The following is a 13,295-nucleotide window of genomic DNA, read 5'->3' on the forward strand; positions in this document are numbered from 1 at the left end:
AAAAAAAACGGGGGGGCTGAGCATGCACACCCCCCCCCCGCCAGGCGTGAGAGTCTGTGAAGGAAGATGCAAGGGGAGGGGAAAGGGCTGGGGTTCAGGGCTGCAGCAGAGAAGCATGGACGCAGGGGGCAGAGGCCGAGCCTAGTTGCGGCCTGCCCCTGCTGGGTGCAAGGATTGTGGGCTTATATGCCCCCCTCCCCCCTCTTCCCAGTGCCACGCCAGCTCTGAAGGAGTCACCAGGCTGCACCGGGCTTGGGATTGGGGTCTGCTGCTGCCGTGAGGTCACCCCTTCCCCCACGCCCACATTCAAAGCAGCAGTGGCAGTGAGGCGTGGGAGCAGAGGTGGAGCCCAGCTGTGGCTTGCCCCTTCCCTGTGCAAAGATCAGGACAGGGCCCACGTGCCCCCTCTTCACTTCCTGGAGCCATGCTGACTCCAACCGCCCCACAACCTGGACCAGCCGGGGCCCAGTTCAGTGTGAACAGGGCCCCAGGCGGGCCGGGTGGCAATCACCACAGTGCAGGAGGGAGCGGGGCAGGGATGGATGATTCACCCTGCCCCTACCTCACTCTCGATCTGTCCCCCACCCCAGCCTGATTAAAAGGAACTTACCTGCCTGATGCTGGGCGCACTATGATCCTGGCTGCAAGCGTGCAGGTATCTGAGTGCGCGTGCGCCCCTCCCCCCTGCGGCCAGGCTGTCCTCTGGCTGTACCTGCTGCCCTGTGTTTGGGGGGACTGAGCCCCGTTAGCCTTCCCCTTCTGCCACTTACAGGCGGCTCCTATACGGCACTGACCACAGGGCCCTCCACAATGCAGGGACCAGGGCAGTCACCCCAATTCATGTACCCCCCACCCCAGGGACAGCACTGTGTATCAGTGCACCTCTAAAGCTGTGGATGAGTGTGCTTCTGCTGGAATAAGCTTTATTCTAGTACAGGTACTTCAGGTCACAACTGATTTAGATTTACAATCTGCTTCATTCAGTAGCCATGGGTAAGAATGCTTAATCTTTGAATTGTTGAAGGAAACAACAGCAGCAGATGCTCATTTCTCAAATGTTTAAACCTTCAACTGTTGAGTTTTTTTGTTTGCTTGCTTTTTCCAGGAGGTAAAACAATCATGCAGCCTGAAAGACTGACAGAGGAAACAGCTTTTCAAATGAATAGCCAGTGCTAATTTTGCCAGGATTCTGCCCAAATCCTCAGATAACTTTCTGTTACAAAAGGCAGTGCACAGTGATTAGCAGCCAGTCTACCACTTGCAGTCTCCTGGTCAAGTCAACATCTACCAGAAAAGGATTCCTCAGAAAGGTATGGAACATGGAGCATAACCAAGGGGCTTTTTATAAGTTTGCAATTAACCAAATTCAAATCTTAAAGGTCAGCAGGTTGCCTATCTGGATAATACAGAAGATTTTCAAGAACAGCATAAAATGGATGGCAGAAGGCTGATTTCTTTCTGACAGGAATGCAGCAGGCAGAAGCAGCAACTAGAAATGGCCATCCAACTGCCAAAGATAATTTCAGTTACTTGAAAAAATTAAATTCTAGAACAAATAGAAGTGGGCAAGAAAGAGCGCAAGTCTCCACCCCCCTAAAAAAAATCTAAACTAGTTCTTCTAGCAAATGCTAAGCTACAATTATAAAATGTATTTCCTGGTTCCCATCCCTATCAGACAGGAAGACATTATCTGACTGGCACTAAGGACCTTGGGATTCAAATGACAAGGTTCTAGGTTACCTTGCAGTAGCTGTCTTGGAAGCTACTTGGGAAGCTTGTCTTGGAAGTTACTTGTCTTCCAAGTAAATAAGAGTAAATAAGTGAACTTTATAAACCTGTGTCTCCATGGCATTTTTGTATTGAAATGCCCCAAGCATCTGAGTTTATCTGAAAGAAGCGATAACCGAAAAATCCAGAAGGGATGATGGGTCAAATGATCAAAAACAATGAATTGATTTTCATGCTTTCAACTTAATATCCTCTAATGCTAATCAATGATGTTTATTCAAAACTAAACAGTTCAACCACCAGCATTCAAACAAATAACAACTTGTAGGTTAAATAAGAATAGGAAGTAGAAACAAATAAAAAGTCTATTCACAATGTTGTCAAGTTAAGGAAGCCTAAAATCAATACAAGTTTCTCTTCTTTTTGCCAGCCAGGTTTCATTTATTTTCTTTTTGAAAGGTCACTGAAGCATTAAAAAAGGTGAGCTTGTCTATATAGATTTTGCTCAATAACAGGATTGCAAATTTTCAGTTACCTAATATAGTAAGGAGACTTTTGGAAGATTTAGGCTATATCTGTGAAATTAACACGCATAAAAAAGTACTAACCTTGTAAGTGTTTAGGCTCCATTTTCTTACAAGTTCCAATTTTTCCATGGCTGGATTCTTTACTTCATCTGCTAGCACAACTGGCCCACTTTTCTGATGCATTCTGCCACCTTTGCAAGATAGAACAAGTTTACCTTTAGGACATAAAAGACACTTGACTTTCAAAAAAATCAAGTATACCAAGTTCATGCAAAAGCCAATTTTGCAGCTAATTTCAGTGCATATGAAAGATGGTAGTGAAATGCATATGAAGGAAACAAAACTGCTCTTAAAAAAGTCAGGTATGCATGTATATGCAATAAAGGAAAACACAAATAATTGATTATTTTCAAAAGATACAAAACCCCACATACATTAATCACTTTATTGAGTAATAAAGTTTACGGTGATGTTTGCAGAGTTTGTTGCTACCTTCAAAATTGCTTTTGAGATGTGCTTCATTATTAAAACCAAACTGGCAGCCTCTATAGCCAACACCCAGCTAGAGTTAGCTAACCTAAAAAAACATTTTCATGCTCTCCAGGCAATTAATAATTTACAGAAACATATGAACTGCTTGCTATAGCCAAGAATAATCAACACATGATATAAACAAATATCTAGAGCAGGGGTGGCCAGCCTTTTTTACATGTATGCCACAATTAAGCCCTCCTCCCCCGCAAGTGCCTCTCTCATCCACTCCCACACAGGCACATCTGATGGAGTTTGCACATTGAAAAGCCAAAGGGAGGGAACGGTTAAGCCACGATCATACAGAGCAGAGTAGGATGCTGCTGTAAGAGTGGCCTCCTCTGGTCACTGAACCCTGAGCTTGGGATCCTCACTCACCATGTAAAAATGAGCTGGTTGTTGGGCAATGGACAGGTTAACATGACTTGAGGCAGTAATATCTGACATCTCTTGCAACAGTTTCCCGTCTCTGTTCTGCTCCCTGATTCCTTTCTGGTGCCTCTTTACTTAACACCGAGGGCTTGCATGCTACCCACAGCAGTTGTCCATGCCACTTGTGGCCTGAGTGTCAGTAGGGAAAACTATTCAATTCTGCACTAATCTTTTTTATTAAATGTTTACAAACACCGACCTCAGAAATGATAACAATCACAGGTTGGTTGGCAGCATGTTTACCATGTCTGCAGTACCAGCCCAAATTATGCCAAGTGTATTAACACCCTACAAATAAAGGGGGGAAACGACATATGAAGGGCATGGTAGTTTGCTTGTACATGCTTTCTTAGTGTACTTCACTGCATGTACTGAGAGAGCCATGCTGACTTCCATTCTAAAAAACAACAGCATAGAGTGCCTGCCAAATGCAAAAGGAGGAGTCAGTATAGAAACGTTTAATTTCCTTTGAAAGTACTATCCTGTGTAAACAGAACTGAGATGCTAACAAAAAGCCAATCTAAACTTGAGGGGAGAAGGAAATACATATCTATCCATTCATCATATTTTGTGTAACCCCAAATATGGTATATTATATAATATATTATTTATATATTAACGAAATAATATTACACAGCCAGATTATTTTGTTAACAAGGGTTTGAAAAATGAGAAGATGTCTGTAGGTATCTACAAATATTCCTGTAACACTGGCTGTGTCTATACAAGACACTGACCGCACAGCAGTAATGAGCTACTGCACAGTCAGCATCACCTAAAAGCCATTTGGCAATGCTACTGCATAGTAACAACGGTTACCGCACAGTCATTTAATACTTGTATAAGCAAGTACTAAATGACTGCACAGCAATAACTGTGCAGTCAGAGTCTCGTGTAGATGTAACCACCGAGTACTTGCAAGTTTTAAATCCTTAAAGTACTAAATAATCATCATAAGTAATTAACCCTCGTAAGATGCTCAAGAAAACTAAATTACCATTTTCCCCTTTTTAAAGAGAGGGGAAATGGACATAAAAGATGGAATAATTCACTGTCAGCAACAGATCAAATCAGTGAAAGCACGGTTGGATGTTGTGAATTTCCAAAGTCCTATCCTATGCTTAGCCTTTTGGATTGTGTTGCTCCTTTTGGCAGACAAAAGAAGAATGCTGAGAGATTTAGCATCGGTATAAATTGAGAGATTTAGCACCTGCATAAATATTTTTTTTAATGATTGTTTGTTTTATTTGTTGTTTAAAGAGTAAAATCACATAGATTACATTTAATGCTCTGGAAACAGAAAGCTATACAGAAAGAAAAGCACAGGTTACTTTGCAAACTGTTAAAGCTTATAAGCCCAGAGGTGAAAGAACTACCAAAAAAGCCAGAATTGCATCCCCACCTAGTAATAAATCAAATTATTACAGATATTAAGGAGTTAGTGTTGTCAGCAGAGACAAGGGCGTTATCTGCTCAGTGCAGTGAATACCTGTGGGAATAATTAAATCACAACCTTGTCCAGCCAGTCTGCTAGCTGCTGCACTGCTAGGAGATATAACAGATGATTTGGGTGATGCTGAGGAACCTGAAAGGGGGACACATTTAACCATAAAAAAAATTAAATTTCTTCTTAAAAAGAAAGATGTACTCTTTATGTATAAACAGACAGTTTTTAATATTGGAGATATGCTTGGCTCAGCAACTAGTAGAGTGTATGGAAGAATCGTTAGAATTTCTGGTGGAAAGTTGCAGCTGTTCATGTGAACTACTCCAAGTTATCCTAAGTTAATCATTTTTCCCCTCTAACAAGAAATTGGCAGCATGACGAAAATTTCTCAAAATACAAGTGACAGATGCAGCAGGCAAAAAACTCACAAACATTATTTCATGTAGCATTAACTGTTTAATATGGGGTTTTTTCAATAGGAATCTGATTTTTCAATTGTAGGTAAAATTCAATCTGTACTTTCAATGGGTTATAACTAGAACTTTGAGGTACTTTAACCCTGGTTTCAATTCCAGGTTTACATTAGCAGGTGCAAGAACAAAAGTTAATTGTGTATAATTACACACACATGCGTTGGCATGCTATGCAATAATGTGAGATCTGAAGCGAGACATTAGGGATCTAAAAAGTTAACATCTTTTGAGAAGAGAACTTTCTACTGAAAAAAATATTCATTCCATTAAGCATACTTAAGTTATTGGCATCACTTACTCCCAGAGTTTTGGATATTCTAATGTGCTACTGATGGATTTGTGCATTTCCAATCACAAAAGAGAAATAATCAAGTTACTCATTTAACTGCAGCAAAGGCAGCCTTACAAAATTTTACATAATAGTTTACTTTATTTTGGCATTAGCTAGTTAATATGCAAGTGAGAAGTTCATTTTGTGCCTCAGTTGATAAACTGATAAGCTATTTTTTCAAAGCTTTTTAAAGATCTACTGGGTCAACATGCCTTCAAAATAGTCCTTGAACACACTAGTGACTTCCACAAGTTATTTCACAGATTCACCATCACCAAAAACATCTCCCTAAGTAATTGAAACAATTTTTTTTTTCTAATGTCCATTATGGAATCTTTGAAGCATGAAGCGTCTCCCCTCCAACTGTAAATATAAACACTTTAATCACATCGGTAGACTACACCAAAAAAATTAAATTAAATTAAGGCTCCAAGACTTTAAACTTGTCCTTTCCTGTCATAACGTTCTGTAATAGCTACAACTGGATTCTGAAGTTACAGAAGACTGACTACAGAATCTTACTGAAAGTCTAGGGATGTATAAACAAGCTAGGAACAGCATTTCATTCATATGTTCATAGTTTCGCTTCCATCTTGCACAGCAATATGCACCCTTAGTTATGATTTGTTTTTCATACCTCCCCATCTAAGGACTTCAATTTTTATTTTTTCCCTCTTATTAAGTCATTTTGACAAGAGTTGAAAAATGTTTAAAATGGGACAATATTTTATCTTTTTATTATTTGTAACAGTTGAGGTCTAATTTTCCACAAGGAAGTTTCCTAATTCCTCATTCACAAAAAGACGATTAGGAATAAATTATGTTCTATACCAGTGGTGTTCAACCTTTGGCCTCAGGGGCCAAGTGTGATCCACAGGGCCATGTCACCTGGACTGCGGGACTCCCCATGAGTCTGGAAATTTGGCAGCCAGGGGGAGCAGTGGCAGCATTTAATTGCTGTGACTTTCATAACTACGGCCATTAATGCTGCCATGACTCCGCAGCTGCCAAGTTTCTGGAGCTCTGGGGACACCTGTGAATTGGATGACAGTTGTGTGTGCCAGTTCAGGCTGAAACCATATTCAGCACAAAGGGCTGACTGGTTCTGTGGAGTCACTCTGAAGCCAAATCCAGCACACAAGGCCAGGCTGGCATGCTGGATCATACCAAGGACTGACCCTGCACACTGACCCCACGCTGGATCCAGCCTGCAGAGTGGTTCTTCGCCACTTATCTAGCCCATGAGGCCAACAAATTAAACACCACTGTCCTACACATCTTATACAAGTTCCATTGCTAAAATAGCTGCGCAAGAGGCAAAGATTTCTTAGTAGGGGTGCACCGATAAAGATTTTCTTGGCCGATACTGATAGCTGATGAGTAATCAACCATATTGACTGATATCGATCTGATAACTGATATTTAGTAACGGTGCAAGGCATTTTAAACTACTGACATAAATAAACCCTTTTGTTTATTTGTTTTGCATTTAACACACACACCTGCCTCCTGCCTACTCCGGCCCTCGATCAGGAGGGCGGTGACCACCTTATTCCCACGCATGTTGCTCCCTTGCTCATGGCTCCTACCCGCAGCCCCGCTCAACCCATGCAGCTGTCCCAAGCAGGTGGGGCAGACCCTCCCATGAACAGCAGTGCCAGGCACATATGGAGCCCCAGAGTACACTGTTGCCTCAGTGCTGGCAGGCTCCGCACAGCCAAGCTCCCATGGCCACCGAGGAGAAGCTATTTTTGCAAAAGTATCCAGTGCCTAGTGGAGCAGAAAGAATGTCACTCGCATAGTACTTTCCCCTGCCTGCACGCAGCCCATTGTCCCAGGAGCAGTCCCAGTGCTCAGGCCCCTGCTGTACGCATGGCTTGCCCTGGCAGCAGCAGCAGAAGCCAGTAATGGTCCCTTTGTTGCTGAGCATGGTGCCCAGTGACAGCTTCCTGGCGCTCCCTCCACTTCCCCTTCCCACTGCTCGCTGGAACCTGTAGTCTGCCACAGGCTTGGGCTGGCAGTAGGGTGTGGTGACCAGACTACACTCACTAGGATGCGCTGGGCACGCGGCTGTAATTATTGGCTACAATGACCAAAAATAGCCGATAATGTAATTTCTCCTTTATCAGTGCTGAACCAACAGCCAACCAATACATCGGTGCACCCCTGTTTCTTAGGATGATATCCTTTATTGGACCAACTATGAGGTAGTGCAAGTGTGATGTTGTAGCCATGGTGGTCCAGAAATTATGGAAGAGCTAAGGATTTCTTACCAACATAGAGTATTTGCAATATTCCAAAATGATTAACACAGCTTGAACAGCGTCCTGGACACCAGTTAGTTATCTTCTACAACAATGGCTGTTTCATGGATTTCTTACTTCTTTACAGACAGAGTAAGTGTAGTGATGGAGAACACTTGTTTGCTATACATTTATACAGCTTCTATTAGCCAGACAGCTAGAGTCAAAGATGGTGAAACCAAGACATTAAATATGTAACTTTTTTTTATGTCAGGATATAAACCAAAATGTAAAGTTTTAAACTTATAAAAGCAACAAATGATATATGTAAATTAATTTGCTGCTACAAAGACTCATTTTCACATCTGCTCATTTGTTATTCATTTAGGTCTTTTAAATTCATAATTCTGCTCTAGATAAAATAAACCACGTAATAGTTTATTACAACTTCACATGAATGTCCTGTTTCCTGGTGTTCATTATTGTTTCCAGACACAGTCGGATGAAGAGAAACAAAGAGTGATATCACTAGTTTATTTTATAATTTCAGCATTAGCTTTAATTACATACTAAAAATGGTTACTAGGATACAGTGTGAAATTTACATTCAATACAAAAAACCTACTAGCTTGTGATTCATAGTGCAATCAAGTCAGTTTTCAAAAGACTTAATTCCCCTGAAGTACAGCATTTGTTTAAAAATCACAGATGTTAAATATGTTCCCCCCCCCACCCCCAAAGGATGTAGCCTTTTAGTACATTAACAGCAAAACTAGGTCTATTCACATTGAAGAATCCTGTGGCTCTATGCTCTTCTATTTTCAGTATAATCCAATTTTTTTCATACTTACAGGACCTTAATATATGCACCATGATAAAAAGGGGGCAGGAGGGGGAATTCAGTGTCAGTAGAAACAGCAAACCTAACACTGGGGAAGTTCTAATTCTATTCACTTTAGAAAGCTAAACTGGCTACTGAGGAGTGATAGTTGGGAAGAAAAAAAATAAAAATCAATTCCACTATGTAAGTTTACAATAAGTTTACTTCTAATTCTTTAAAGATAATTAGGGTTCTAAACAAAATAAAAGTTTTACCATAAATAGTTTCTTCTTTCTTTGGAAAGTTTCATATATATTACATTAACACACATCTAACATGAAGAAACATCTTTGTTATGAGTTCTGAGAAACTGATAAGAAAGGCAACTCTTACATAAAACTGGAAGCTAGTTAAAAAGTGGTTATAGTCTGTTAGCAGTTTTTATTTTCCCCTTGAGAAACTGAAAATCTAATATTGCCATTTTAGTAACGAGCATGTCGCACCTTCACAATCATTACTATACAAAAGTGATCAAGGCAGCTGTCAAGTCTGAGAAACTGATAACTGGGGTGGATTTCATGCAATTCTGAAACAAACCTATATCAGTTGAATTGTTATCATTAAAAATTGAGACATTCAAGCAGTTACTATTACCTTGGAATGGTCCTGCTTCAATGACTCCCTCTTTGGTGTTGTCAGAGCCATGAGATGTTATTTTAGTTTCAGAGAGTCCAAGTCCAACTGGTAATGAATGTTTCAAATCCTTGGAAACGTGAATAAAAAGGAAAATTCATGCAAAAACCCAAATAAGAAAACATTTAGGTATTACATTATCTTTTGCAGATCACTTTAAACTATTCTGTCTGTGGCACAAAACCTCATTTATGGTGTAATGGCATTCTATTATGATGCATTAGGGCCAAACACTCTTATAAACCTGTTGTAGTGTTTACAAAATACATTAGAGGTTAAACTCTTTTTATTCACTGAAGTAGATGAAAGAAACACACTTCCCTCTGCAATTTCAATTTACTGAATAAGTCATTTAGGCACACAATACATACTTAGCTTTATTTTTCAAAGTGATTAACTCCTACAAACATCTCACTAATAACTGGGAACTAGAAGCCTCTCCCATCATCACCCTCATGTAGGCTTGTTCACGTGAGAAAACAGACTAAAATAAATGATTTTGCAACAGTTGCCTATGTGGACACACACACTCTGCACTGAGTACCTTTGTGCAGTTTAGTCCACCTTGAAAAGTAAACTAAGCTGCAGAAATCAGAGGGCCAGATCCTATTCACCTCTGCTCAAGTCCCTAGGAAAAACAAACAAACAAAAAAGCATTAACAAGCCTACATTTATAACATGTTATCATATTATTTTAAAAGACAAAGTCACAAAAAGCAGGAGCAAGACTAGCACCTTTTGATTTAAATGCTTTATGGGACTCAAGCAGAATGAAGTAGGATCACTCTCAGGCAGTTAAGAGGTGGAACAAGATCCTGTCCTGAGTATCCACTTGGGGACTAATACAGAAGAACTGCTATTAAATTCACAGTCTAGAAGGGGTCGGAGTAAAGGAAGGGTGGAGGGGGAGGGATGGCAGGAAGGGCAGGGGAGGGAATTACATAGGTTTTTTCCCACAGGAAAGCCAAAACAACATTTTTCCCCTATTTATTGGATGTGTAGAGCCAAATACATCTTTAAATGCTTTGTTCATGCTCATCGCTTACAAATATCTCACATGTTCACACATATATTGTGAACACACTAAATGTAGGCAATAGCTAAAATGGATGAGACAAAAATTACGCAACACGTACACCCAGATTACAAGACAGAGAAACCCGTGGTTGACATATCAGGAACACTTTCACCTCAAAATAAAATTTAAAAAATAAATCAAAATGCTTTCCTGGTTAGTCTTAGGCCTAAAGTCCTGAGCACCAGATCTTCTTTCAGCTTCAAGAAACTGACCTCCACCTTCACAAGCAATATAGGTTTATCTCAGCTATAAAATTCTTAAAATCCTGTTAATGTATTAAAAGACTGAAGCATAGTTCTGCTTTTGCAAAGGTCACCTAAAATAATATTCTGTAATCTATTCACACATCTGACTTCACTGCATTTTTAAGTTTACAACTAACAAACTTTTTAATAAAAAACTGCAACCATATAAAGGGTGAATCTTTATTAGACAATACAACATGTTTGCACATCACTAAGATTTTTATTGTGTTTTAGAAGCAAAGATAAGGCTGTTATAGTTCTAGCACATGTCTGAAGGGCAAGCTAAAACCTAGGTTCTGTCACTGTCTTCACTTCAGTTTGTTTAATGCATGTGAAAAGGATTGCTCTTGTGCTTCCACTTGTAATAAGAACTTCTGGGACTTTTCATTGTGTCAGCAAATATTAGGTAAGCATCAGCTTTGGTCTAAAAGTTAGCTGTGTCTTCACTCTGTTTTTCAGTTAGAACACCTACCTCAAGCTAGATATAACACCATTTTTGGTGAGAAGACAGCCTAAAGTCATTGTTAACAAGACCTGAAGACCATTTTCAACTGTTGTATTTAAAATTTAGCAAAGTTCTTTCTTGAATATCTTATTTACAAGAAAGTTAAGACTTGGGTAGACCAAAACTACTTAAGGATTCATATTGAATTTAAACAGTTTGGGGCATTTTTTGGTCTAAATATTTTGCGCTCATATTTTCAAATGGATATATTCTGGGGATTCCTCCAATCCCATTTTAAAAATGTATTTGCTTTAAAAATTCTAAATTCTAAAAGGATAAAGATCTCCCACCAAAAGTCAAACTTTTAGTTTCCTCTAAAATGAAATTTTTGCCATTGGCACTTTTCAGAACTACCAGTGAATCAAAATAATCAACTATTCATACAACTTTAGTTATATTACTACAAAACATTAAATGAAGACCAAAGCCAGGTATAAACGAAGCATAAGTGAACAATGTGTTTTGGACTAGTAATAATCCCTACAATTGTGTCTTCAGAATTCTTTTGCTACCAACAACTGAAAAAGATTAATCTTTACATTCAAGTCCCCAGCTGTGTTTGTGAAGTTGGTAGTTAGAAAAATCATGTTTGACAACTGAAGAAGTATAATGAGGAGATGGATATAAATATGGAATTCCACTTTCATTTTTATTTAGTCATTCACCAGAGGATTACATTTTAAAACAAAACCACTGAATGGAGTTGCTTGTCACTGAAAATATGGGATTCCCCAGCCTTCCCGGTTAGTTGCCCTTCCCTCACGAAAGGAAGTGTGAGTTTTTGGTCACCTGACCTCTTCCACTTCTTAGAAGAAGCAACACTGTGCATTTTAAAATTAAAATTACTCCTGTATTTGGAGGGCTGGCAGTGAAAAAGAGCAGAGAAAGCATTCACACTACTGCTAAATGCTAGCTTGGAATGTTAATAGAATAGAAGCTAAGTTCATTTCTTTTCTCAGGCTTTTCAGAAAAAAGGATGAACCAAACAATATTTGTGCACTCAGAGCTGGAATGGTTTCCCCCTACCCCACCCCAACAACTACCATTTTTTGATATTGGAAACACTGATGATGTTTGAATTACTTAATCATATGAGCAAGACCTCTCTAGAGCCACAAATAGATGCTTTACTTTATATAAATACAAAGTGCCTGCAAAGTTAACAGGAAGGGTGACAAGAATATTTAATTTCTTACTAATAGACTGGCATTAGGATATCAAGTTCTCCAAAATAAATATTTGTGCGATTCCAGCTATGGTTTTGGGGGTTTTTTTTGCTTTTGTTAGGCAGTAATAATTCATCCAGATTCAATTCATTAGATAAATATGAATGTATATCAGGCAGGATGTGTGAAAAGCTTGATCTGATCAGGTTCTTAAGGGGTAGGGCTTAATATTGTTTTTATCTTAAATTTAAGACATAGGAATGAAATGTAAATAGGAACATGTAGAAACAAGCACACCAAGTCTACTTCTCAAAAAGTAACTTAATTTTCTATAGTATAAAGCCATATGCCATGTACAGACATGCAGGTTCTCTTAAAAGAGTTGCTGCCCTCCCAGAAGAAACCATGGGTGTTCAGGATATTTCTTCCAGAGCAAACATGGATCAGTCCAGGAAAAAAAATAACCCAGGAACAACCACAGTTAAACTTCTAAGCGAGTTTCCCCTGGGAGAGACAATGTCTGTACATGTTCTTTTCTGAGAGATGCCATGGTACAGTCCTCCAGCACCTCAACCATTGTCCTTTGTTTCCACACTTCCCAAGGAGACTGTGTCACCTGTTGGACTTTTACTAACCAAGCACGGAGCAAAACGTACCCCCTTCTCAAGAGAGGAGACACAAGCTGACCCTGAGCAGTCTGGATCAGCCAATCAATGCTGCTCTGTGCACTGCTGCCATCTGTTTTCCGGCAGACTGAGGGGGTCTGCAGAGTACACCAAGTTGTGCGCACAGGCTGTGCAATGTCAACACTGCAAGCTCTCTCTGTTCATCAAGGGTTTGGCATCAAATGTCTGTTCAGGGGCCTCTGGGTAAGTTTTTCTACTAGGAAAACAAACCTGGAAGACTTCTCCCAGATCATTTTAACATATGTATGCAGCCTTAAATAAAACATTGGCAAAGACCTCAAAGTTCTGATACTGCACATGAATCTTGTGATAATACTATTTAGTGACCAGATGAAAACATGAAGAAAACCTCTTCCTCCTGAGCTGACAAGTATTTAATTATCTCTTTCC

The 13,295-nt window shown here is 39.6% G+C and overlaps 1 protein-coding gene across 9 annotated transcripts in view; it reads right to left on the minus strand.

The window, feature by feature from the left end:
- ARFIP1 (ADP ribosylation factor interacting protein 1) overlaps positions 1–13,295 on the minus strand; it is an 81,714-nt gene that overhangs the window by 26,605 nt on the left and 41,814 nt on the right. For 5 of the 9 annotated variants that reach the window (XM_006019148.3, XM_025198516.1, XM_025198517.1 and 2 more), the window contains 3 exons: positions 9,187–9,295; positions 4,708–4,803; positions 2,337–2,446 (listed from right to left, as the gene is read on the minus strand). In XM_006019148.3, the coding sequence (XP_006019210.1) occupies positions 2,337–2,446; positions 4,708–4,803; positions 9,187–9,295 (315 nt within the window). Of the gene's footprint in view, positions 1–2,336; positions 2,447–4,707; positions 4,804–9,186; positions 9,296–9,769; positions 9,854–13,295 lie in introns of all 9 variants that reach the window. The other 4 variants (XM_025198518.1, XM_006019149.3, XM_025198520.1 and 1 more) reach the window with 4 other exon arrangements.

The sequence above is a fragment of the Alligator sinensis genome, unplaced genomic scaffold, assembly GCF_000455745.1.
Source record: "Alligator sinensis unplaced genomic scaffold, ASM45574v1 scaffold169_1, whole genome shotgun sequence".
In the NCBI taxonomy this organism is placed as follows: Eukaryota; Metazoa; Chordata; order Crocodylia; family Alligatoridae; genus Alligator; species Alligator sinensis.